The sequence below is a fragment of the Amphimedon queenslandica genome, unplaced genomic scaffold (assembly GCF_000090795.2).
Source record: "Amphimedon queenslandica unplaced genomic scaffold, v1.1 AMPQUscaffold_13307, whole genome shotgun sequence".
Lineage (NCBI taxonomy): Eukaryota > Metazoa > Porifera > Demospongiae > Haplosclerida > Niphatidae > Amphimedon > Amphimedon queenslandica.
In genome coordinates this window covers 113,259-140,418 of record NW_003546457.1, presented here as the reverse complement: position 1 = coordinate 140,418, position 27,160 = coordinate 113,259, and the positions used below count along the sequence as shown (strand labels likewise).

The following is a 27,160-nucleotide window of genomic DNA, read 5'->3' as shown; positions in this document are numbered from 1 at the left end:
CTGGTCGATCCGCGGTTTAGACTAGAAAGTCACAGAAGAGCAAAGGACATTTTTTTATACATGGGTGTAAAAGTGAGTACCAACAGGAGAAGAACAGTCATACCTCTAGGGAATGAAGGTAGCCGGATCCACTTTCCGCCAGTTCCATTGCTTTAGATAGGTATTTCTCGTAAAGGGAATAATGCGGCGCTGAGTGTGAGAAGCAAGGAAGCATGTCTGGAGGAAGAAGAAGAGCAGAAAAGGATCCACGAAGAGTTGTCCAATGGCGATGTCCTCTGTGATATCAGGAGAATTACTAACAGGCCATCACAGGTCTCGATGCGACCAAGAGGAAGCTTAACTGGTACTGAGTCCAATTCAGTTGTAACTGCTGTTGGAAGGTGAGCCAATCCTGATTTATAACCATCACTTTAGCAAGTCCTATAATTATGCTAGACTTAGAGAATTGATAACACTCCTAGAGAGAGACGATGAATTACCAGACAAGAAGTATATGAACAGTTCTCTTACGTATGCAATTGATATTCTATCAACTATTGCAAACAAGAATTCTCCAATGAATGAGATGTATGTGTTATCTAGTAAACAATAAAATAGAATTATTATCATAATTATTATTCATCATTGTAGTGATGCGGATCTGCAGGATCTTGTACCTCATGATGAAGTAAGAGCATGGCTTGCATCAACGTTCACATCAAGAGAGACACTGTATTCTGAAGTATCGCGTCCTAAACCAACATTTAAAGCTGTTGTCGGCACTATCATTGTTGGACAGTACTTTGGGTATGTATAATTATGCATGTGTTTTATGTTGCATTTAATATGCTATATTGTAATATTGTGGAAACTCTGGTTGAGTATTTAGGAAGTACCCAAACTACATGTAAATTCATTACTGCAACATGTAAATTGGCAGTTGTTGCTATTAATGAATGGTAAACAGGACTGACTCAAAAACTGTCTCTTGCATTATAGGAAAATGGCAGAGACTCATCATTTAGTCTATCCACCTGGTGTTGCAGATCTATTCCATGTAAGTGAGCTGATTGTAGCTGTTGATTGAATTACACCTTTCTGTGATAGAGGCAATTAGATGGCTGGAATTGTGATATCTTTAAATTAGAGAAACTAACTGATGTTCACCCATTAAAGCACATCTCTTATGAATTATTCACTCGTCACGAGCTTTTGAGAGAATTTAAGGTTTTCCGAAAGTATTTTTATCACTAATCATAGTACAATTATCGTGTTTGTAGATTCCTTCGGCAACTTTTGAAGCATTCTTAACAAGAGTTGAAAATGGATATCAACTGCACGGCAATCCGTATCATAACTGCACTCATGCTGCTGATGTGGTTCAGACAGTTCACTCATTCATTAAGCTAGCTAAACTTGAAGTATGCAAGCAGAACCACCCAGTGTGATTTTTTTAAATATCTCTTGAATTAGGAGTGGCTTTCAAAGCTAGAAATACTTGCTTTACTTTTTTCTGCCATTATACATGATCTGGAGCACACTGGAACCACCAACAGCTTTCATGTCCACACAAGGTGTGGGAGTAATATGTCATTTATGATGGATAATAATCTAATTTTCTAGATCTGAATTATCATTGTGCTACAATGATCAGTCCATTCTTGAGAATTATCACTTAAACAGAGCCTTTACAATATTAAAAGAGGTCCGTTAGCATTGTTTCATGATAAATATATTTTTTATAAATAATAACTAGATGGAAGTCAATATATTCAGAAACCTAACCACTGAGCAGTTTACACAAGTACGTACACTGACCATTGAGATGGTACTCGCTACAGACATGTCTAAACACTTTGCTCAACTGAAGCACATGAAGAGATTACTTTCATCATCTGATGGGTTAGTAAACCTAGCAGATTACTCCTTTTATGTAATCATAATACTAACCACACACACACACACACACACACACACACACACACACACACACACACACTATATGTCACAGATGGTGTCAGTTACAAAACAGTGAGAAGTCCAGCCTTCTTTGTCTAATCCTACACATTGCTGACATATCCCATCCAGGGAAGGAATGGGCTATGCACCATCAATGGACAGAGAGGATTCAAGAGGAGTTCTTTAGACAGGTTGAGACATTCTAAATCCTTTTATTGCATTAGGATATTGCATTGATAGGGTGACAAGGAACAGGAACTTGGTTTGCTTTGTTCTCCTCTTTGTGATAGAGCTACTACAGTTGTGCCAGAATCCCAAAAAGGTATAGATCTAATACTTATCACATAGTTCTGCCTATGGTGGTCGGGACAACCACCTTAACAGATGAACCAACCAGTTCATCACTTAGACCAACCATCCAATTAATACTAATAACCATACATAAAGCATGATATTGTAGTCTACTAGTATGGTGTATATAAATTTTAAAGGAACAATTATTAGTCCCCACCACCTCTAATTTTATTTTAGGCAGAACCCTGTAATATCATGACTATCAGATTATTATTATTATTATTATTATTGTCAAAAACTTTTAGGTTTTATTGATTTCATTATACGACCATCTTTCGAGGTGTTGGGTGATCTACTTGCCTTTACTTTTGATAAAAGAGATATTCATAATACTGAAGGTTTCAGAGTGTGGGACGACCACATTAAAACTAACTATAACAAGTGGGACAAGAAATGCAAAGAGAAAGGTATTGATCGTTAGTCATTGCTACAATAGCATCAAGTTTTTTCCATAGATGAAAAGCTTACTGAGAGTACTGAAAAATCAGAGGACAAACCAACTGTTTTAAATGGGACTTTATCATCAACTTAATCTATATTTCATAATCGTTGTTTTGTCTCTAATCATTTTATCATTATGTTGTATACTTTTTGTTTGATCTATGCTATAACTATTACTTATTGACTAAATGAAAATGTCTATATCCCAATCTCATCTGTACACAAACAGTTACTTTAATAACAATAATTATTATAGAATAATTAATTTAATAGTGGCTTGAAAATAAACAGCTATGCTACAACCTGTAATAGTTTCAGAATCATAATTTTTATTATTTATTATTAATAGTATTAGTCATCAAGTTGACAAAGAAGAGCAACTCCTCTCTGAACCCAGTGCTCCTCTGGTTTATCAGTAGGTATCTTCATAGCTACAACAAAGTTAGTTGAGTGTCCAGTAGTCGACAGAACTCCACGTCGATCACTTGTCTTATATACTGGAACTGTGTACGTCATACGTGGTGGTATTTCATCTCTCTTGCATGGCTTTAGCCATATCTATTGGATGAATACACATTTAAGACAATATCAAGCTATAATGTGTGCATCACTTACCACTGGCATAGCATCTGTTAACATCTTAGGAATGGATTCCCCCATTAGTTTAGTTTTGCGATCCCAACGTGCTCCATCAATGAATAAGCCTTTAACATACACACCTGTCAATTGATACAATAATATTATTATTATTAGTAAAAGCAATAACAACTGTACCATCATCAGGTATCTCATCATATTCCTTATCTTGAAGTACGTCATAATCAAAGCCTAGTAAATCAATAGGAATACGATACTTCCTGGCATAATTCTGCTGAGCTCCTAATAAGTCAATTAATAATGACAATAATGTCATCAAAGCTTATAGTCTTTACCAGTAAGGAAAGCTTGTGTGAAAAAGAAACCCGATATCCAGAATGTAACAGGAGGCCCATAATTATACCAGTCCTTGAGAGGAGTGAAGGACACTATTGATAAACAGTTTGCTTACTTGTAAAAATTGAAGTCTAGCTAGCAAGTCATTAACATAGCTCCCTAATGGTTTTAATGAAGGATAGGACTTCTTCTTCCAGAGTCCAGGGATCCTTCCTGCTAGGATTGAATGGGCAACCTCCTCCAGCTCACTGGACATGACAACCAGACCCTTGATGGCTTTGCGTATGTTTATCAGTGAGCTCCTCACTACTGTGCTAAGGCTATTGAATCGAACCATTTCTTGAACAAGAACAGTGTTCATACTCTACAGAAATAATAAACAATTCTTTGATGTGTCATTAATTACATTTACATGTAGGCATTATGGCTTAGGAAGCTGATTCTATTTTATGTACAGCTAGTACATCAAATGTTTTCTATATAAAAGGGAAAAGCAAAAAGGATGGAGGAAGACAGAGCTAATCTTAGGGTTTCCCACAAAGCATACCAAGTAAGCTAAAGACAATCATGCTTAATGAGCTGGCAAGCACTACAGTACATGGCATTTTAAAAATTCATTAAGATCCCATTTTGATTGTCAACACTTTTATGCAACATAAGAACAAGATGCACCATATAGCCAGAAAGTTTTGTGGCAAAAAACTTTCATGGTTTGGAGGTTCCTGGCCTATTCATGGTTTTTATTTTTGTGGATCATCATTGAAGCAGCCACGCCTCTCATTAATTTGCTATAATACCACACCCTTTCAATAATAATTAAAATTATTTGTGGTTTTTAATTTCGTGGTGTCCTTCTAAACCACAAAAACCACGAAAGTTTTTGGCCACGAAACTTTCCGGCTATATGGTACATCAAAAAGATTATAAAAATCCTCTCCTATTATAGTCATTAATTTTTTGATGAAATTTTGCCAAAGATCAAAGACTATAGCCTTTGGTTGTTGGCCCAGTTTTTGAGCAACTTTAAAAATTCAACAACAAGAAGGTGGATGAGGACTATGTCAAATCCCTGGCTGACCTGAGAGTAGGTTGTAGGATATTTACGAAGAGCCTCTTCAGTGTCAAAATTTTCGGGTAGTTTAGCTAAAATATCACTAGCAACTTCCTCCAATATCTCATCATTGGATTTCCCTCCACCAGATGTTGTTCTTGCCTAGCAACAACAATACAGGTAATGAATGATCGAGAGACTGTGACTAACTTGTGTCAGGAGGATACTGTCAAAAAGTAACTTAGTTTCTTGCTGGTCTTTAGTGATGTCAGCATTGGCATGCATTCCAAATACCTCAGGGTCAGCAATTATAGGCAAACTGCGAATATACTCCAAGTAGCTCTCATACTATAAACAATGTGAGATACATGTAATACATTTACTGTATAGCAGGTAATTTTAAAGGGAGTTAAATTTGGTGAATTTTAATTTGGTGGATTTGTGGCCACGTGCCATTGAGCATGCGCATAATGGCTCAAAATGATGGATTTTCATTTTGGCGAATAGCTATCAAAACGCCAAATTCGTCAAATTTAACTACATGTATTATACATGTACCTCCAAAATTTCCTTCTATACAGTAATTTATGTACAATGACAAGTACATTGTATATACTCACCTCTCCTTCAGGTGGGGCATAGTAAGTGCCACTAACGGAGAACTTGTAATCAGCATCTTTGATAATGTCGGCACAATAAAACTTGTGTAGTATGGTTAAGAGGGTACGTCTATCCCAGTCATCAGTGACACGTCCACCATAATTACACTGACCAGTTAAATATGCAAGGGCAGCAAAAGGAGTCTCCTACACAATACAACATGTAATGTACTTACACATTGTATCACTTATTATTAATTGTTAAATTTGTTATTGATTATTATTGATTTAAGCACAAGTGTTTGTCAGACTGTCGTCTAACTACCAGTATTGGCAGTTAGATGATGGCTTTTAACTACCCCTACTGTGGTCTACACTATATAAACTAGCTTGTGGCGGTGCCTTTGATACACCCACACACTGTAGTACAAATTGTATACATACAGCAGTGATCAGCAAATGTGATAACGACATTAAGTTTAAATTTACACAAGCTACGTTTGCCTGAGATTGTGGTAACATAATATTAAGCATGTAAGCATAGATAATGTTAGTTTACAACTGGTAGTTGCTATTAAAACGGTAAACTACATGTACATGTACATGTATATGCAAACTATAGCAAGCTTAAATGCAAAACATTTAAACTTACATGTACATGTACGTGGATTGCTGACAAGTGCCATAGACCCATTAAGCAATTACAGAGCAAGGACATGTAAACATGGAGTTAAGGTGACACTATTATATTAATAATAATGATACCAAACATTATACACGTATACATTACACATGTACTCCGTAAGTACACATGCATTTGGCATATAAACTGAAAGTACAGTACATGTTTATACATTACGTAGCCATTAGTGTGTGAGGTACACCTTATGATAGCATACATTCTAGACTATAATCACATTAGTAATTGCTCTAATTGGCATTACTATAGAGTCAACAGGATATTGATAATACAGCAAGTACATTAAACGTATAAATAATGTGAATTCCTTTATACTACTGCTACGCCGCCATAAACAAAATCTTTACATGATGTGTGGTATACTTGTAGGTACATGTAATAATTATAGTAATGCACTGTACTTCTTAATTGTTGATACAGATTATTAATATTTTAATGCACCTACATGTACATGTACATGTACTATAGACAATTAGATACAGTAGTTCAGGAACACTGAATCAACATGTATTACATGTACATGTACATGTATTAGAAGTGTAATGGATACAAGTGCATACACTGTACACATAATGTACATGTACATGTATGTGCATATGTAACTTACTTCATATTCATTGAGAAACATTTGCAATTGTTGTACACTTATTCTCAAATCAGTCTCATTGAATTCGTACGGTATATTCCAACCCAATGGCCCAAACTTCCTCCTCTCTTGAACAAGAGCATGAAAGAAACACAAACCAAAAAGGAGCTTCTTCCACTCATACTACAACACAGTTCAATATACATACAAGTATGTACAGTGTAGATTTAGTAGATTACCTTTTTAGTACAGCCATCAAAAAACTCTGGGTCTGATATTGGGTTGCCCAGGTAAGACCTGATGACATTAGACTTGAGGCCTTTGGGTGGTTCATTAGTCATTTTGACCCCATTCTGTAATACTGAGACTGGGAAGTGCTCACTGGGGTAACTGGTCAGCCATAATCTAAAGTCAGGATGCAATGAGTCTGGATTCAATTCCTAAAATAATGTGAATAAACATAACTTTATGTATATGTACACAAATAATTACGATAATTATAATAATGTAAATGTGTACATTACAAATAATTTATCATAATCCAACTACATAGCATTGATAATATATCATTGATACATAAACACTGACTAGTGTACATGTACATGTACTTTTTTGGATGTAGTGAGGCAGTTGTGTTGGTACACATGTACATGTATTATGTATAAGTAAAACTGGGCTTTATTTCTCTTGTCAACAAGCTAATGTACATGTACATGTACAAGTTTATGCACTTAATAAAATGACATTAAGTAGACATAATTATACACTGTATATGCACTACATGTAGATTGTATGTACATGCATGTATAGTACATGTACACGTACTTGTATTTACAATGCTTGTATGTGGAATGCCAGTGTACCGTACAGTACATAAAACAAAACTTAAGAAGTCTCCTCTAGGGGCATACATGTACATGTACAGTACATGTATATGTACACATAAATTAATTTCACAGGTTAAAAAATACATGCACATGTACATGTACATATAACAGTACTAACTTCACAAAGCTTCTCCAGTGTAGGCATCCATGATGTAGCCAAATGACAGTTCTGGAGCACAACCCAGGAGCCTTCCTTCTGAGCTGACTCAATCATCCTCATTGCTATAGGACCCTGTCCCTGACCAAGAGAGAGGGAGCTTAAGCGTGACCCACCAAACCCTTGATCATCGGCAAACTTGAGCAGGGCAGCCATTGGATCAGCTCCAGGTGAGAGGACAAATATGAGAGGAGCACAGCTGTGAGAGTCACTGAATGTACCACCTAAATCAAAGGGAGGCGGCTCGATGAATCTCTTTCCTAATTTAGCCACAACAAAGTCTTGGACTGCTGGCACTATTTTATCAGGACGCAAGCATCTAAGGACCAACAAAAACTGAAACATTTCCAATCGGGTGCTCCAATCCTTAGGGAGTGACTCATTCTGAGGATCAAGACTATCGTATATTTTCTTCCAGTCGTTGACCTCAAGGGCAAATCGACTCCGTATGCCTTTAAACCTCTCCAGATCATCTAAACGACACAACTCATTCCACGACTTCTCGGGCAACCATGAACTAGTATAAAATACACGTAAGTCACAAAATCAATTTACTGAAAGCAAAAGTAATTACAGCATAATGTACATGTACATGTATAGTGAAGTATTGGATGCACTATAAATTAATGACTATCTATTATCACTGAGATCTATACTTATACAAGTAAAATTAGTACCACTACACGTCAATGGGAGTGAGAATGTATTGAAATCAATCTTCTGAATCAACAGTGAGATCAACATGTACATAATTATTTATGAGAAGTGTTACCCTCTTACCATGGATTAGCATGAGGGTTGTCCAGCCCAATGCCTCCAGTTAGTAAGAACCTCCACTCATCATCTTCAATCTCGTGAGTGTGTTTGAGCAAATTGACACACAACAGGAAAGAAAATAACAACTGGAGGAAACAAACAAGACACAGTAAAATATGCCGTATGTCTACATACAATGTAGAGTACATATGCATATGGCATAAATACATGTATATACATGTACATGTACAAGTACATGTATATGTATAATGTACCTTATCTTTCTCAAACAAAGATCGGCATACATTGCAATACAAACTGTAAGTGAAGTGATCTTGTAAAATCTTTAATCTAAAGACATCATTATCCATTATTAGGTAAACAATTAAAAGAATTAATACTGTACCTTTGTTCAAGGTCTTCTGAGCGCTCAGAAGAGTCTATGGAGTTATTGAAGAGGTTAATGAACCATGGCAATGAGTACTGGTACATGGGCTCAATGTTAGCCATATCAGCAATAGAGAAGAAGAGTATGGAGGAATGAGTAGCAATCGGTGTGTAGCCCATTCTGGCTACATCAATCTTTTGTTCAGTCTCTTCAGCAATAGCCTAATGTTATTACAAAGTAATGTATGGTAAAGAATGCATGCAGAAATTTGTACATGTATGCATATTAGGACAAATACTGGTATTCATGTGTGTATCATGTACATGTACATGTACACTGTACATGTACATGTATGTATTTTCCTGGCTTACATGTACACGTACATGTAAATGTAAATGTACATGTGGGTTTCATATTAGCTACTGATACAAACCATAAAGCATAGTCTACATGTGCATGTACATATACATGTACATATATTATACATATACATGTACATGTACAGGGTTTCCCACAAAGCATGCTAAGTGAGTGAGCTGACAAGCACAACAATACAGTACATGGAATTTTTAAAAATTCATAAAAAGATCCAATTTTGATTGGAATCAGCTCAAAGTTGATAGACAGCATAAGGACATGTATATGCATCAGGAAAAAAAAATAAAAAGGAGAATTTTCTCCTAGCCATTTTTTTCAAAACTTGGCCAAAGACCAAAGGCTATAGTTGGCTCAATTTTTAAAAATTAAAAATCCAGATTTGATTAGAATCAGCTCAAAGTTGATATGTACAACACAAGGACATGTACATGTACATTATGTATCAGAAAAAACTATAAAAAAGGAGAATCCTCTCCAAGTAACTTCTGTCAAAATACTCTAGCATAAGCACTGTGTAAAACCATGTACATGCATGTACATGTGTATGACTGTGCATATGTACACACATGTACACATGCATTTATAAATGTAAGTTTTTAAGTACATGTATATGATGTACATTATTAACAATACATTACTTGTTTTTCAGATATTTCATTGGCCAGTATCTTTGATGATGATAGTACTTCAATGGCACTTTCATCCTCCAGAATATTCCCCTCACTGCTACTCAACACCTCCAATATCTTATCCTCAATATCCTTCAATTGTCTATCATTGTACATCACATAATAATAAAATTTTGTTATTATATTTAATGTAAATACTTACTTTTTATTCTCAGCTGACTGGAGTATAAGTTGTGACTTTTCTTCCTCCAGTTCGGGTCTTTCTTTAGCAACAACAATACCCAGTAGCTGATCCTGCAGGCCCTCTATGGTGATCATAAAGTTAAGCAAAGTGACTTTAACTGATGTCTCTGGCAGATAATGAGGATTGCGCAGCTTTGTTGTTATATAAAACCTAAAAAATTCATTATAAATTTTTGATTCCCAAAGCACATAAAATTATCATTATCAGTAAAAAAAGTACATGTGAATTGTACATGTACATGTACATACTGTATGTATTATGATAGGTGGTCTTGCACATGTACTGTAATATGTAGGCGGTCTTGCACACGTACTGTAATATGCATGTACATTTACATTATAAGTGATATGTACATGTCGTGTACCTGAAATCCTTAGAGTACTCAATAGTGCTGTCACCAAGTCTAATACAGATACTCCCACCTTGCTTGAAAGTCTGCTTTAGTAATATTGGCTCTAATATTGGATCCAATTCCTCACCAACATTCTCAAGGAGCACCTAAAGTACAAGCACATGCATAACATACAGTTCATTCAACATGTATTGCTTATAAAAGATACATGCATTGCTACATGTATTGCTGTATAAAAGATACAATGCTGTATAAAAGATAAAGATACATGAACATGCATATACTGACTGGTGTTCCAAACTGTATGCAGTTCTCAAGTGTACGAACGAAATCAGCATTAGTTAGCTTAATGACATGAAGATTATTAGCCTTCTCCATATTCTTAATCCACTTATTAGCCTGGCCCTGTGGATCAATCATTAGCGGCCAGCGACGAGCGTTAGCAATAATGATTCCATTTTCAATAGAGAATGAATCAGTGGGTAGTCCAGCAATAGTCCATTCTCTTATCTTGACTGGCTCACCCAATGTGCTATTCAAAGAGAAGCTGTCACTACAAGGGAGTCCTCTCTCTTTGCAGCCTTCGCTCCAGTATGTTATCTGCTCCTGTCTGAATGCTGATGTGAATGTCCCAAGGTACGCTACAACTCCAGCAGATATGAGCACGTCTCCTGTTAGGTTGTCGTACTGTACTGCTAGCTCAGTTGCTGCTTTGCCCCATCTGTCTTTCTCTCCTCCCAGGCCACCTATTAGTTTCTCTGCTCTGTCAAGTTTTTTAGAGCACATGTCAACCTGGTACTCAAGGTCAGCCTTCTTCTTTGTATTTTCCTCAAACTGTGCTTGAAGATCAGCTAACTTGTCTTGAACTGCTTTCAGGCTGGCTCTCTTAGCATTCAAACTCTACAGCATTAATTGATAGAGCCAGCATCAAAAAGGGTTGGTTACTTACTTCCATAGCTACTGCTAGCTTCTTCTCTGACTCTTTCAGTTTGACTTTCTTTGGCTCAACAACACGAGCGACCCTATCATACTGCTCCATAGCAATGACCCACCTACACAATCCCTCAGCTGCTGTAGAGGCTGTCTTAATCTTAGCTGGATCAAACTCTGGGTTGGTTGTATAATCTTTACGAATCTTTGCCACAACAGGAGGTGGTATGCTATCCTACATGTACATGTACATGTACATATAATTCACAAATACAGTAAATAAATATTCTTATTTTTAGAGAGCAAACCTTGTCAAAATCTTTTAGTGATTTCAAAAAATTCATGTCTCCCAGGACTTTCTTTGATGGTCCCCAAAAGTCTTCAATTTTCTTTCCACTGCCCGAAGGGTCTGGGATCCTGTCAGGTTTGACTCCTTTAAGGATACAGATTGCTTCCATGACTAGTTTTACTCCTGCCGGGGGCTGCTTCATTGCCTTCACTACAGTGATGTCCTACAAAAATAATTATTAAAATTATTATACAATGTACATGTACATGTACTGTACATACTGTACATGTACATGTAATTATGTACATGTACAATGTAGATTAAAATGTGCTATATAGCTTCAAATTTTTGTCACATTATACTGTACATGTACATACATGCATATGCATCAGAAAATGTAATAAAAATTATTCCGAAGCCATTTCTGAAATATCAAGTTTCCAGCTAAAGAGCATAATTCAATCACAAACATGTACTGGTAAAAAGCTGAGCACTATGCCAAAATCCTGTGGGAAACTCTGTAAATCATGCATGTACTGTGCATGTACTGTACATGTACATATACAAGTACATGTGTACATCTACATGGAACATGCACATTATCATTTTTATAGTAATTACTATGTACATGTACATGTACATGTACAATGTAGTAATCCACATTGTAAATTACCTGTGCTGTTAATGTATTCAATGCAGCGAGTGCAGACTCCAGTACTGGTATTGCTTCAGCCAGATCAGCATCACACTCATCCTTGATAGCTTGAGCTTCACTTGCTTGTTGATTAGCAACTGCTTCATCACTTTTGACAACTTTAGCTTGCTCAGCAACCTCCTTGGACTCCTTCTCAATCACAATCATCATCTCTGCAACCTACACAGAGAAAAAAGAGTAGAATAGCTACAGTATAATAATGTAATAAGGCTCTAAATTAATAAATAAATATTTTACATGTGTAGTCTTTAACTTCACAAAAATAAAATCTTTGATCTACATGTACATGTACATGTACTTAATAAATTTTTTAGGCTACATGTACATGTAAATTCTCAAGAGGCATTAGAGGTACATGTAGATGTACATGTATGTGTACATGTACATGTACATGTATGAAGGAAGAATCACCTTTTTGCTTGCAACTTTAAGCTCAGGCTGCAATGCCTCCAGTTCAGCCTGCATCCCAGCTACTTGATCACTAGCTGACTCCAGCTTCTCAAGACCAACTTCATACCTTTTCTTTAGTTTCAAAACCTCACTATGTAGTAAAGAATCAAGGTTGTACAGTACTAATGTTAAGCTTACGCTCTCTTTCTAGCCAGTAGTGTTTTATAAGTTGATATCAGCTCCAGGTAAGAGGTTGGGGTCACATAATTGTGTCTCTGAAGAATATCCAGGAATTTGTTAGAGAGAGTACGAGTTGACTGATGGAACTCCTTACACATTTCCACGCATCCTTCCTTAGCAACGTCTTCCATTTCAACATCCTCAAGGAACCTTTGTGCAACAATAGTCAGTGCATCATTAGGCCAGCTTTGGAACCAATCGATAGTACAGCAGTTAACTAGTGATGGGAACTGCCTCAGGCGATTCCTAAGTGCTTCACCGATAGGACTCATGGCCAGTACAATATGAAGCTGATTCCTCACTCTGTCCACAAACATGTTGAACAGAGCTAATGGGGTACCATCAGTTTGCTTGGATTTTTCACGCTGCCTGTGATTAAAATAATCAAATAGTAGAATACATGAATGCATAGATAATAATAGACACAAGTGAATATAAAAATACCGTATCGGGGTTATACATTGTAATTCACTGGAAATAAATTTCACTAATTTCGTGTATTTGTGAAACTAAATTCCACAAAAAAGGGTGTGGCACACTAGGAAAAATGGCTACAGAAGGTAAGATTTGCGAAAATTTGTACCAACAAATAGCAAATCTGAACAAATTCGCGAAATTTTATACCAACAAAATAAAACCACTATACGGCATTTTACATGTACATGTATGGAGTAGTTCTCACTTGTCTATTTGTCTCATTTTATCACATATCTCATTCCTTTCATCAATAGGAAACATGTTGGGTACCTCTCCAATGTTTAATAGATTGCTGATGTCCTCAAGGAAGCTCTCTTGCTTTATCTGGGTATCAGTGAAGAGGAATACAGCAGGACTGCTTCCCTCAGCTGCTCGACGTAATATCTTCTTCATATCTTCTCTCCATTCAACACTAGTGTAGCCTTTAGTGATCTCCACCTAAACATTTACATGTACATACACATGTATACTACCGTATAGTGCAAAATTTTTGAGGGCTATAAATTTTGTGAATTTCCCTTAAATCTATTTTGCAGATTTAATTTACTCAAATTTATGCTGCCTGCTATCTTGTACCGTAATAATTTGATTTTTGCAGTAGTAATTGTCATGAATCTTCAAAAAATTGCAAAATCCAATTTACAACCCTCAAAAATTTTGAGCTATACGGCATAATACATGTACAAAAATGTACATGTATGGAATAACAATTACATGTAATAATAATAATAACAATAAAAATAATGAGTTATTTACTTGAAACAGTTCACAGTCTGACATATAAGCTGCTAGTCTTGTCAGTGATTGTCTTCCAGAGCCTCCCACCCCCACCAGCAGTGCATGGCTCCTAGGCTGCTTGATGATACGACTGATACGACTCACATGCTCCAACGCAAAACTACATGAGATAATATATAGATACATGTACATGTACATATATACATATTTAGTATCATATACAATGTACATGTACTTACTATTTTACATGTACTGAAGTAATTGATTTTGGAAATACAATTACAAAATTACTAGAGGTGAGGTAATAGACTCTGTGGCCTAATGGATAAGGTATCAGCCTCCGGAGCTGGGGATTGTGGGTTCGAGTCCCATCAGGGTCGATGTTCCTTTTTTGGTGATCTATTTTACATTTTTTTAAGTCTCACATCTTGGTACCTTAATCTTACTCTTATTATTACATCAGTATGAATATTTTCAATTACAATTACCAATACCATTACTCATAAAAAGTAATAATAATTATTAGTAATTAATTACAATTACAACATCATTGGGCTGTACTTACCGGAATAATACCAAGTTCATTGGTTTCTTGGATACGTTATTAAACTCGTCAAGATAGTTCTCAACCACAACACGGACTTTATCAACATTCGATACTTCAGTATAAGGCTTGGCATCATTCTTAGGATCAACAAAATCACAAAACATCAAACTACGAAGATCATCCTCTTCAACTTTACCTATAAACACATACATGTAAATAATAGCAGTACTTGTTCATATATATTCATCATGTATAGTACATGTACATGTACAGTATAATGTATTACCATCATTGTTGAAGTCAAGATGCTTGAATAGCTCATTAAAGTCAGTTTTGAATTCCTGGGACAAACATTTCCCAAGTGCCTCAACAAGCCATTTCCTATCAGCATCATCAACCAATCTATCATAATAGACCCTCATCACTTCGTGTGTCCATAATCTCTTCAAACTATCCATCGATGAAATATTAGTATTGTTACCCAAAAGGACACCCTGTATAACAGAAACAAATAAAGTGTCATGTACATGTATATTTATTATTAGGTACCTGAATGACACGACCGAAATCCCGAAGATTAAAAAGATAATGTGATTTTGTTGGTGTGGGCAGCAAGTTTGCCATTGCTTCCTTATACACAAGGAGTGTAGCACCTACTATCTCATCAATAATTGGCTTAAAATCAGGAGTAAAGCTCCTATCAATGACAGCATCACAATTAACATACAACACAGGTATCATTCACTTTGTAACATGCCAGTCAACAATACGTCCAAATATGAGTTTCATTGTGTCATCATCAAACTCATTGATGGTGACTGTATTGAAGTGACGGAGGAAGCGAGGAGTGATGGGGTTACGACCACCTCCTGGTGGACCCATTGCTGCTACCAGCAGGACATCAACAAGCTTCATGGCAGTGTTCTCTTTCAAATCATACCTACAGTACATGCATTGATGCACTAATGCTAATACATGTACAGTACATGTAAATGTACATGGCCATGCACATATGTAAATGTACAATGTACAATGTACATGTACATGTACATGTACATGTACAGTACAATAACTATAGAAAGCTTTTGTGTCATTACTGAACATCAGGCCACAAATTGCATTAGAATCTGCAGTCAGTGTGTGTAGGTACTACATGTACATGTATGTCATGTACAAGCTAGTACATGTACATGTACAGTGTACAGTACATGATATGCATAGTAGTAAAGATGATAAACACCAACCAGTTCCAGTGATCCAGCCATTGTCTGAGTAATTCAATGGGAGGCTGTGCCCCATATACTTCTCTAGCAGGCATATTCATATCATCAACAAACACAATCTACATGTACATGTACATCAAAGAGAATATATACACTGGGCCCTATCATTAATAGTGGGTTACTGTTTTCCATCCTAATGGAGGTCCAAACACTCCCTTCCTCCTCTTGTCCAGTTTAGACAATATGATGTTTTGTGTTTGGTTTGCAGTGGTCTGTGCTGAAAAGTTAACTTGAACTGGCTTATAAACATCTTTAGGGAGCTTATTCAATACAAAATCCTACATACATCATATAAATGAAGTGCATGTATCATGAAGCTCTTACGGTGACATAAACTGATTTTCCTGTACCAGTAGGACCCACAAAGAGTGTTGGCTTCTCATGAGTGACTAGAAGCTCCATAAGGTATGTATACCTTATTGTGTCCACAGTTGGGACTATGATGGAATTAAACAAAGCATCCTTTGCAATAGGAGGAGCATCTTCAATAGCATTTGTCCAAGGTACCCATTGGCCCAGACCCTATTAGAGCATTAAAAATGACAACAATATCAATGATATCATTGTACAGGGTACATGTACATATGACACATGTACATATACTGTACATGTACATGTACGGTAGTAGTAATGGTATACCTCTTTCACAAACTGGTAGTCAAAGACAGTCCCTTCTTCAGGGTATGGAACAGGAAAAGACTTCTTAGGAGGTCCAACTGAGTCTAATATACGGAACTTAGACTGAGTGGCTGGTAGAAGAGGACCCTAAATACACATGGATACTAATACATTCGTTTCAATGTAGGCACTAGCTAACAGTAGCAAGTTCCTTAATGAGAATGTCAAAAGCTTTACGTCCATCATTACCAACACTAGCACCAACAGACCATACAATAGCAAATAGAAATGAGCCCTACATGTAGTACAAGATATACATTCAAATACAACTGTACATTACTCTTAATACACTCACCATTAGCCATGCATGCTTTTGTTCATCGGAAATTCCCTTTGATTTCTGTTCGTCTTTAAACTCATCCATCAAGCATTCATGAATGTTCATAAGGCTCCTAGTCAGATTAGCATTAGAGGTTGGAGAGAGCTCCTTAAATCCGGCCTTCCTCACAAAATCCAGGCAGGGTTGAAGCATACGAAGATACATATCACTAACAAGTTCTTTATGATTGCCCAATACAGTGTCCAGCGTATTCAACCAGCTCTTTAATAAAGGATGCCAGCCTAACGTGTGTGGCTCTAGATACACCATACCACAGCGTGATACAGTGGCTGGTGAAGCAACCTCTAGGTCCATGGGCTCAAATATAAGATTAGTAGTTGGAGCTAACTGGATAATCTCTCCACTCATGAGACAAAGCTGATAAAGGAACGTGATTACTACATGTACTGATGGATGTACTGTACCTTTTTATTATCATCCAGTACAGTGTTCATATTCTCAATCCAAATGGCATCAACTGGCCCATCAAAAATAAGCCACTTACGATCAGGAGTCTAACCAATCATACAAATACAGTACATACACTTAATGCATTATTAGTATTTGTGATAATTATAATTGACAAAAGGTACCGTTTGGCAGATTATTAAATTCATCATTATAATGAAAAAAAAATTGACTTGTGTATATTCTGTCTTAGAAAAGCATTGTTTGCAAAAGTTATATAGTAACTTTTATCATTCTATGCAATAATTTCATTATCAATCGAACACAGGAAGTTAGTTTTTGCCACTATAAAGGATGATTTAATTATCTACTGTAACAAAAGGTACTTGTACATGTACATGTACATTGTACATGTAGATACCTTTTGTCGATTGCAGTCACATTCAAACTTACTGTGGATGAGGCAAACTTCCTATAACTGACAGCCAGTACACCATCAGACCACTCGTGGGACACTGGATCAAAACTACCATACAGTTGACCCATTGTGATACTCTTTGGGTTGATCACAATGATCTCCACCTTGTTCTCATCCATTAAACCCTACAACTCTCTCAATATTTCATTATTAACAATCATGCTAAAATTACCTTCTCACATATGTCACCCAGTGCTCCAGCTAGGACTCTGTATGAACTTGTCTTTCCACCGAAAGGCTCACCAACCAACATGAAACCATGACGAACAATCATCATCTCATATACCTACATGTACAAATGTACATGTACATGCACAGTACACAAAGAAGTGTGATAGAGAGAGTAGTGTAATGCATGTGGTGTAGTACAGTACCTGGAGTATCTTCTCCATAAATACTTCAGTGCATTGTAAATTCATCTTAGCACAGTTTTCTTCAATGGCTGGCGCCAGTACAGAATAATCAGGCTTGGGTAATTCAACTCCAGGGAAGAGATCAGAAGTAATACCCTGAAATAGCAAATACATGTACATTTAAATACACGTACATGTACATGTACATGTACATTTAATTGCATGTACATGTACATATAAACACACATTATGAATGAATGAATAAATGCAACATTATCTACTCTTGATAAATGAATGAATGGGTTATTCCTTACAGAGAAAAGTGGTAGATCGTGTGACAAAAACTTTGGTAAGTTGACATCTTTGATTGACCTAAGCATGAGGATATCTTCATCTTCATCAGGATACTGTAGCTTAAGGTTACCAGCAGCCGTCAGCACTGACTTCACTGCCCTCATACCATAATCATAATGATGCTGACTGGATAACTGCTCCGAGCACAACCTGTATCAATATTGTATAGTAACTGCTTATACTGAATACAGGAGAGCTAGTGCATAATCCTTGCAACAAGAGTTTAGTAGATTTATTCTGTCAAGTGGGTGATTTATTATTGAGAATAGCAACAAGAGTAAAAAATCCAATTTTACTCTCCTTACAAAGATAGTGCAATCTCTTGTATCTTTATAAGAAGAAATCTGCCTTACATTCCTTGTAAAGGAGTAACAGCTACACTTACATGTACATGTACATGCAGTTGCTATTCTCAATAATAAATCACCCACTTAACAAAATAAAGCAACTAAAACTCTTAATTGTTGTAAGGATTATGGGCTCTCATGTCACTCTATGATATGCTGACCTGTATGTAGCTACAATCTTAACTGAGAGAGGGCGTGCATTTACAAAACCACAAGAATACAATACAATCTCAGCAATCAATGCATAATCAGGAACCATCATAGCCACTGGCCTGAAGAGAGCCTAATAACATATAACAAATACATGTACATGTACAACAGTGAGTAATAATACTTTAAGATTATCGGGCAATTCAGAGCGACCAGCATAACCAGGATTCATTGTTATAAACACAGAACAGGTAGGATCCAATTTAATCTCTGTTCCTTCAAACAGCAATACTGATGCACCAGAATTAATACCTACATGAACATGAATACGTGTACAGAATACATCTTTGGGATAATGTGTGTAATTACCAATTTGAATTGTTAATATCTGCTGGGCAACAACAGACAACACTTCCAAGTCAATACGATTGAACTCATCAAAGCATGACCATGCACCACAAGAAGCTAAACCTTTAAAGAATTTACCCAAAGCAATGTAATCAAGACCATCAGAACAATTGAAAACCACACACTACACAAAAGAGGAAAGAAAAATTAAGAAATAAAAAAGAGGAGAGAGAGAGAGAGAGAGAGAGAGAGAGAGAGAGAGAGAGAGAGAGAGAGAGAGAGAGAGAGAGAGAGAGAGAGAGAGAGATCATACAAGTACATGTACATGTACATGTGTGCATGTACATACATGTACAAATGTAACTCATGATGTAGTAAAGTGGGAGCTATATGTATAAAACATTGTACATGTATTGTGTACAGGTTACCAGTACAATGATAACTTACTTGTTTAGCAACTGCTTTAGCTAAATCTTTAACAGTTTCGGTTTTCCCAGTACCAGCAGGACCCTCTGGGGCACCTCCCAAATGAAGATGAAGGGCACCAAATAAAGTACGATAACATCTAACAGAACACAAAAGAGCTAAAACATTGAAACATGTCTACATTGTAATTACCTGTCAGTGAGTGGTGTGATGACAAGACGTGATGAATTACCCAGATATTCATAGCCATAAGCAAGAGATGAGTTTATCATACGAGTGATCATGTTGTCGTCCTCCCAGTAATAACGTAGCTGACTCAACCACTCAAAATCAGTATCACTGTTAACATCTGTACATGAGGAAGACAGCTATGACTTGTATTATGTACATGTACATGTAAATGTGGTATGTTTACATGTACAGTACATGTATATGCACAATGCAACAATGTACATGTACATGTACATGTACATGTACATAGCAGGTTTATACATGTAGTGTACATGTACAAGTACAGTACATATTAAACAATATTTTTATTATAAAGGCAATACTATGTACATGTATGTACATGTATATTACAGTATATTGCTCTTGCTGAAGGGCATGTGTCTCTAACTCTATCTTTCTATCATCTTCCCTTCTTATTATACGTGTTTTACATATTATTATTTGTTGTGCATGTACTTATTACTAGTTACTACATATTTTTTTGTGTTTTTATCTGACATGTATTATGCCGTGTTAGTTTGTTTTACATTGATTGATACTAAAGTTATGTACATTTTGTATTAAAAGTATCTCATACTGTTCATGTACATGTACTGTACATGTACATGTACACATGTCTTGCAGCCACAACATATGGCACACAAATGTACTGTACATGCACATGAAATTCAATTTTGTAAATCAGTAACATTATACATGTACGTGTGTACATGACACTATGTACATGTACATGTACTGTACATGTAGGATTGACTCACTGTCTTTGACTAGTTTAGTTAGTACATCCCTGGAGTGAACATCCAGGACTATAAGAGCACCAAGTGTGGTCCTGTTCTGTTTGTTCAGTTTCCCTCTCACAAGACTAACAATATCATCAATCTGTTTGTTGTTGGTCTCAAGGTATGCTTTCAGTTCAGCAGGTCCTTTCAATATGGACTCATTCACATAAGCAGTCCAGTACTTCTGGGACACACAGAGTACAGCCTGACCAGGCCACGATACAACCCACTCCACACGCTTGGTCACTGCATAAGCAGCCAATGACTCCTCAATTACCTACAGCATGTACAATGTACAATGTACAGTACATAATTTACATGTACATGTACATATACACATACGTTGTACATGTACATGTACACTGACTTGCAATCTACATGTTCTTTTTTACATGTAATAGACTATTAATAAAAATACATACAGTATACATAAATGTGTGTTGGAGTTAAAAATTGACAGATAAATATAGTATAATAGAGCGCGGGAAAGAGTTTGTACGGGATGATAGGGTCATCTAACTATTATTGAAGTTAAATAGCCTAATCGTCAATGAAACGGGTGTGGTCACAATGAATAAAATGGCGGCTAACAGCAAGTCTGAGCTATTTGCAGCAAACGGTCAGCAAGATAAGGCTAAACTGCTGTTCAAAGACTTCTCTAGCAAGAAGAAAGGTTAGAAAAGCATATATAAAACCTTTTTTCTTGATATAAAGGACTCTGATAAGCTGAATGCAAGTGAGAAAGCTGCATGTGCTGCATGCATCATGACATCTGTTTATGTCAGTGATGTTTCTTCTCTAGCAACAAGCCTAGGTTAACAAAGCAAATGTGCAATCTTCAAATCAGTGACTGCTTCTAACTACTGTACATGTATAAGCAAGATAACTTTAATTGCTGCAAAGCTGCAGAGATTCTTAAGTGAGGAACTGATAGAGAAAATTTTGACTGCAATAAGATGTGTTGCATGTGCAATTGCTTTGCTTTCTCATGCATGTAGATCATGCAGCACAATCTACATGTATAGCTTGCTTAGGCTCACCCTTTTAATGTTCTACATTCTTCTAGTAGTATACATGTACATGTCATGTACATTAGTAGGTTATGTGAATGTGAGACACCCAACTGTGTGATTATACATGCATGTACAGTGCTGTAGGTGGGTCAATTTCATGGAATTAGTGAATTAAAGTGGGTAGAGTGTTGCCTTAGGCATTTCCCCTCTAAAGTGTTAACACTTAATAGCTACATGTAAGTGCCCAGGGAAGTGTTTATCCATTATGATAAGCTTTGAGTGGGGTATCTTCCCTGGGGCAGACAAGGGCACTTTATCAGGGTTCAAATAGCAGACAAGGGCACTTTATCAGGGTTCAAATAATACACAGTAGAACAGTACCTTGTGAATACTGGACACCATAAGGCCCTCTAGCTCTAGCAGCCACTTCTCAACCTGCCCTCTAGCCTTTGATGTAGAAATGACATCCTTCAATGGAACAATCTACAACAACACAAAACAAGAAAATAATGCACATGTGTATGTACCTTACATACATTACTGTAAGTACATGTAATTGAATACAGGCATGCAGGTATTAAAAGTTGAATTGTGTACATGTACATGTAATTTCAATAAAAATCAAAAATTTGTTATTGAAGTTAAAATCTGACATGACATGAATGTTGTTTAGGAAACTTGACCTAATGTTACTAGAATAACCTTTTGTGGACAAAAAATTCATTTTTTGGTATAGTTTTTTGGTTTTTTCTTTTTAATAATAATATTAATAATATTTTTTTCACATTTATTATTGCTTTCATTGTTTGTTTTTATAATAATAATAATAAGGTAATAATGTACCTCTCCTTCTGAGCTCCTCATCTGTGTTATGTCCAGGTCTTCAGTAAATGTTAGTTTAGCAATTCCTTCAAAGCATTTCTTCAAGTGAGGCTGGACTCTTGTTGGGTCCTTAGTCTCTGAGAGTATCTCCAACATCTCATCATTAGAAAGGAAGAAGAAACGAGGGAAATACAACCTCTTCTTTTCAAGGTACTCATTCAGACCCTATGGACATTCATGACACAATAATACACATTATTATAAGGAATAATTAAAACATTAATGCAAGCATGTACATGTTCAGTATTAAGTGTACTTGTGTAAGTTTATTATAATACAATGTAACAGTATCAAACAATATTATTCTCATGCATAGTTCTACATGCACTGTAGAATGTACATGTACTGTACCTTTAATATCAATTCTAATAATTCATTTGATTTCTTTAGTCTCTCCAGCATGTTCTCAACACTTGTAGTCACAACAAGCACATGAGTATCCTAAACAATCACAGAGTGTTATTATTAATACTATTACATGTATAATATTGTTGTTAATATGTGACTAAAAGAGGTACCATTTGGCGGATTATTAGATGAAAAAATACCAAGTGTGTGCTTTGTTAGAAAAGCATTATTTCCAAAAATTAAACAGTAACTTTTAGCATCCTGTGCAAAAATTTCATTATAAAAGGAGCACAGGAAGTTGAATTTTTTTGATATATAGACAAATTTAATTGTCCGCCATAAGGTACCTTTTATCAATTACAGTCACAAATGTATAATGGACTCTTTTTATTATTATCAAACTGTCATTCTTACATTTATTGCTGCTTTCATAATCTCCCTCCAGTTCTTGTCCACTTGTGTGAACCTCCTTCCCTCCTCAGGCATTTGAGCCATTATATCAGGGGAAGAGAATATAGGCTCCAAGTAGAGCCACGTGGCTTGAACCTTTAGCCACTCATCAATGATCTCTTGCACATTCAACAGCTTGAACTCCCAGTCCCTATAAAACAATATGTATTTTTCTATGTACACATGTAGTGATGTATACATACATGTACATGTACATTGTATACCTCATTTGGGTCTAGCCAAATACCATGGGCTATAGTACACAGTCTCAGACAACATTTCACCAAAATTAAAAAGAAGAGAATTCTCCATTTTTATAATTTTTCTGATACACATGTTCTTATGTTGCATAGCAAGTTTGAGCTGGTTCCAATCAAAATTGGATTTTTTTTACAAATTTTAAAGTCTCTGTAGGCTGTACTACATGTATGTACAGGGACTTTGGCCAAATAACGACTCTACTTTTGTAATTATTTTCTGATGCATGCACATGTTCTTATGTTGCATACATGTAGCAAGTTTGAGCAAATTCCATATGGATTTTTAAAGTTGCTTCAAAAGCCATGTAGTGCTTGTCTGCTCATAAAGCATGCTTTGTGGGAAACCTGTGTATAGTATCACTGTTTCATGCACAGGCTATACATGTACTGTACATGTACTGTACATTCAGTGTACGATCATTACTGACTTTATTTCATTTTCAAATGGTTTAATGAATGGTGATCCTCTCATTGTCTGTGTCTTCACAATATGATCATCAAGAAGGTTCTGAATATCATCAATAGAGGACAGTATCCTAGTACCAGTCTCTCGGTACGCTATCAACACAAACTCCATCTAAAGGAAGAATAAAAAATTTTGTAAGGCCAGTACATGTACGTATATCACAAGTAGCACATGTACATGTACATATACATGCATGTACATGTACATGATAAAAGATTTGATACAGTGCAATAAATGCTAGCTCATGCAAGCATACACATTATACTGTACATGAGTATGTGTATGTACATGTACATGTACAATGTATACTGTACGTGTAATCTAGGCTACACGTAAATTTAAGAGGGTACATGTAGTTACGTGTACATGTGTACATGTAGTCGTACTAACATCATCCCATTCTGATATCATCTTCTCCATTGCTTTCTCAAGTGAGTGTTCTTTACTAGCTGCTTCACTAATGGCCTCAAACTGTTCCAAATATTGATCAAGATTCATCTCAATATAGCTCCTTAGATTAGAATCCTATACAATAAAATAATAAATAATAATAATAACAACAACAACAACGACAATAATAATAATAATAATAATAATAATAACAACAACGACAATAATAATAATAATAACAACAATAATAGAACAACAACAACAACATAATAATAATAACACTGCTACATTGTGACATACTATAGTGGGCATGAGTTCTCTGCCAGCTAGTTCACTCATTTTCATCCAGTGACGCTCTCTTAGTCCAGGATTAAACAGGGCACCAATCAATGGTAAGAGCTCCTTAAACTCATCAACACGTCCTTTAACCTACCAGGAGCAATACATGATAACATGTACATATACATGTACATGTACATACTGAGAGTACATGTATGGGGGCAATTTCGCTAATTATTTTAAGGTGATGGGAATGACTAGCATAATACATGTATATGAAGGCTTTCAATCAATAATAATTATTAGTACTTCCTTCAAAATACAGGTACATGTACATGTACATGTCATGTGATGTACAGGTACTGTACAAGTACATGTACTTTTACCTTTTGTGCCATTTTCAGTGGGTTTGGGTTTTCACTGAATGTCTTCTCCAGTTTATACAATGCTCTCCACATGCCACCAGCTTCATTCTCAACCTGGTCTGGGTCCACACCACTCATAGGACCATCCATCCATAAGCTACAGTATAATGAAGGATAAGGGCAGAGCCAACATTACAAATAATCACTGCATTGCTTGTACAGTATACATGCATATGTAAAGTACTTTTAAAAACAAAAAATTACATGTACATTGTATATCTACATATACGTGTACATGTACATATAAAAATATTTATTATACATGTACATATCAATTGTATTTTATCAAAATCAATTATGGTAACTGCCAATGATTTGCTTCCTCTTATGCATGTAAAGAAGATACATGTATACATTTTAAAAGCATACATGTACATGTATGTATGTATGTACATGTACTGTACATGTAAATGCATAGGAAGCAAATAATTTTCCAGTGTACATGTACTTTGTATGTCAGCTCTGAAGATAATCAATCATGTTGTCAACATGTAATTTATAAAGCATACATGAACATGTACACATGTCATGTCATGTTTAAACTGAAACATACATGTACATGTACATGCATGTAATGTCATGAACAGTACTGAACATGTCATGAAACGTGTGAACAAGCTAATAATTGTAAGAGACATGCATTTAACAGGATGAGTCCAGCAGGTACATGTACATGTACAATACATGTACATGTAGGAAGATCGAAATTAAGATACAGAATGAAAGGAAAGTATAGCATTACAATGATTAATTTAGATACAAGTCTACAACTGTAAATTAATCTACTGTATATGTAAAGCATTGCTAATTAATGCATCAAAAACTACATGTATACAGTGCATGTACAGTACTTACTCGCTCTTTGTTTGAAACTCAGTGATGGTCTCATAGAGTTTATAGTAAGGGTCCAATGTATTGTATAGCTTATTCCTCAGAGGATACTGTGTCCTCTCCCAATCAAAGGCATCCTCTTCACTATTGAACCCTTCAATCTACCAGAATAATAATAATAAACAGACAGTACATGAAGATTTAAATTAATGTACATGTACATGCATGCATTATAGTTTCTTTACTTTGGTTTGTGCTTCTTCAAGTTTTGTTCTTAGTGCCTGTCCTTTCTTGAGGTATCTCTGTATTTCTTGTAAGTCTCCGAATGTCTCAAACTCTTCAATTTGCTTGGCATAGCCTTCCAATTCAGACAAGAACCTCTCGCGACGCAACTACATGTAGCATAAAAATGAATGTACATGTACATGTGTATAATACATGTATGTACATGTACCATATAGCTGAAAATTTTGGGGGTAGCAAAAATTTTGGCAAATTGCTAAATTTTAATGATTGGCAGGTTTTGATTAGGCAAATTTGAGGCTTTGTGCGTGCACAAATGGTTGAAAATGGTGGGCTTAATTTTGACAAAGGGCTATCAAAAAATGCCAAATTTGCCAAAATTCCCCCCCCCCTCCAAAATTACCAGTTATACAGTACATGTACATGCATGTACACACGCTGTATATTTGCAGTTCAAGTACAACTAACCTTGAGACCATCTTCAGCCTCCTTCTGTGACTGTTTAACAATCTCCTCGTGTTCTTCAAATATCTTGGGGATCCTGTTATGCCAGTTAAATGTCTCTTGATTGAGATAAATATCAGATTTTGAGAGAGTGGAATGTGACACCTATAATAATTATTAATAAAGATAAAATTGTATTTTATGTAATAATTAAATTTACTAAAAATTGTATTCTTTGTCTAGCTTGTATCATCCT

General features: G+C 35.9%; 2 protein-coding genes and 1 non-coding gene across 4 annotated transcripts; 2 read left to right on the top strand and 1 right to left on the bottom strand.

Moving 5' to 3' along the window:
- Positions 1–30: 30 nt before the first annotated feature.
- Positions 31–2,940, top strand: LOC100631409 (calcium/calmodulin-dependent 3',5'-cyclic nucleotide phosphodiesterase 1B-like). 2 transcript variants are annotated; one of them, XM_011406846.2, is made up of 14 exons: positions 31–118; positions 176–380; positions 436–567; positions 631–786; positions 979–1,036; positions 1,087–1,206; positions 1,260–1,400; positions 1,453–1,553; positions 1,603–1,684; positions 1,736–1,881; positions 1,991–2,129; positions 2,179–2,260; positions 2,538–2,699; positions 2,748–2,940. In XM_011406846.2, exons 1-14 carry the CDS (start codon positions 61–63, stop codon positions 2,822–2,824), a joined length of 1,659 nt encoding a protein of 552 aa, XP_011405148.2. In that variant the 5' UTR covers positions 31–60; the 3' UTR covers positions 2,825–2,940. The 2 variants fall into 2 exon arrangements, with proteins under 2 accessions (XP_011405148.2, XP_019854284.1); XM_019998725.1 differs by having other exon boundaries at positions 33–118; positions 161–380.
- Positions 2,941–2,946: 6 nt separating this feature from the next.
- On the bottom strand, positions 2,947–27,154 carry LOC100642065 (dynein heavy chain 7, axonemal-like). The gene is made up of 57 exons (XM_019998721.1): positions 27,125–27,154; positions 26,929–27,069; positions 26,463–26,609; positions 26,242–26,378; positions 25,348–25,483; positions 24,983–25,111; positions 24,683–24,817; positions 24,255–24,403; positions 23,531–23,717; positions 23,120–23,209; positions 22,730–22,933; positions 22,268–22,369; positions 20,853–21,150; positions 20,056–20,212; positions 19,885–20,002; positions 19,274–19,621; positions 19,101–19,222; positions 18,553–18,742; positions 18,260–18,394; positions 18,058–18,171; positions 17,861–18,010; positions 17,425–17,514; positions 16,976–17,377; positions 16,820–16,915; positions 16,642–16,767; positions 16,327–16,524; positions 16,125–16,280; positions 15,964–16,061; positions 15,465–15,659; positions 15,269–15,416; positions 15,006–15,213; positions 14,738–14,915; positions 14,191–14,332; positions 13,640–13,872; positions 12,916–13,326; positions 12,739–12,868; positions 12,286–12,486; positions 11,632–11,835; positions 11,343–11,558; positions 10,682–11,293; positions 10,406–10,539; positions 10,000–10,191; positions 9,807–9,939; positions 8,809–9,011; positions 8,678–8,753; positions 8,427–8,548; positions 7,608–8,163; positions 6,842–7,042; positions 6,624–6,785; positions 5,338–5,523; positions 4,928–5,065; positions 4,745–4,879; positions 3,782–4,030; positions 3,666–3,738; positions 3,508–3,612; positions 3,349–3,452; positions 2,947–3,291 (listed from the first exon to the last, which is right to left on the bottom strand). The coding sequence occupies exons 5-57, from the start codon at positions 25,474–25,476 to the stop codon at positions 3,085–3,087; spliced, it is 9,777 nt and encodes a 3,258-aa protein (XP_019854280.1). The 5' UTR covers positions 25,477–25,483; positions 26,242–26,378; positions 26,463–26,609; positions 26,929–27,069; positions 27,125–27,154; the 3' UTR covers positions 2,947–3,084.
- On the top strand, positions 14,480–14,552 carry Trnar-ccg (transfer RNA arginine (anticodon CCG)). The gene has a single exon. It is a non-coding gene; the product is annotated as a tRNA-Arg (tRNA).
- Positions 27,155–27,160: the final 6 nt, after the last annotated feature.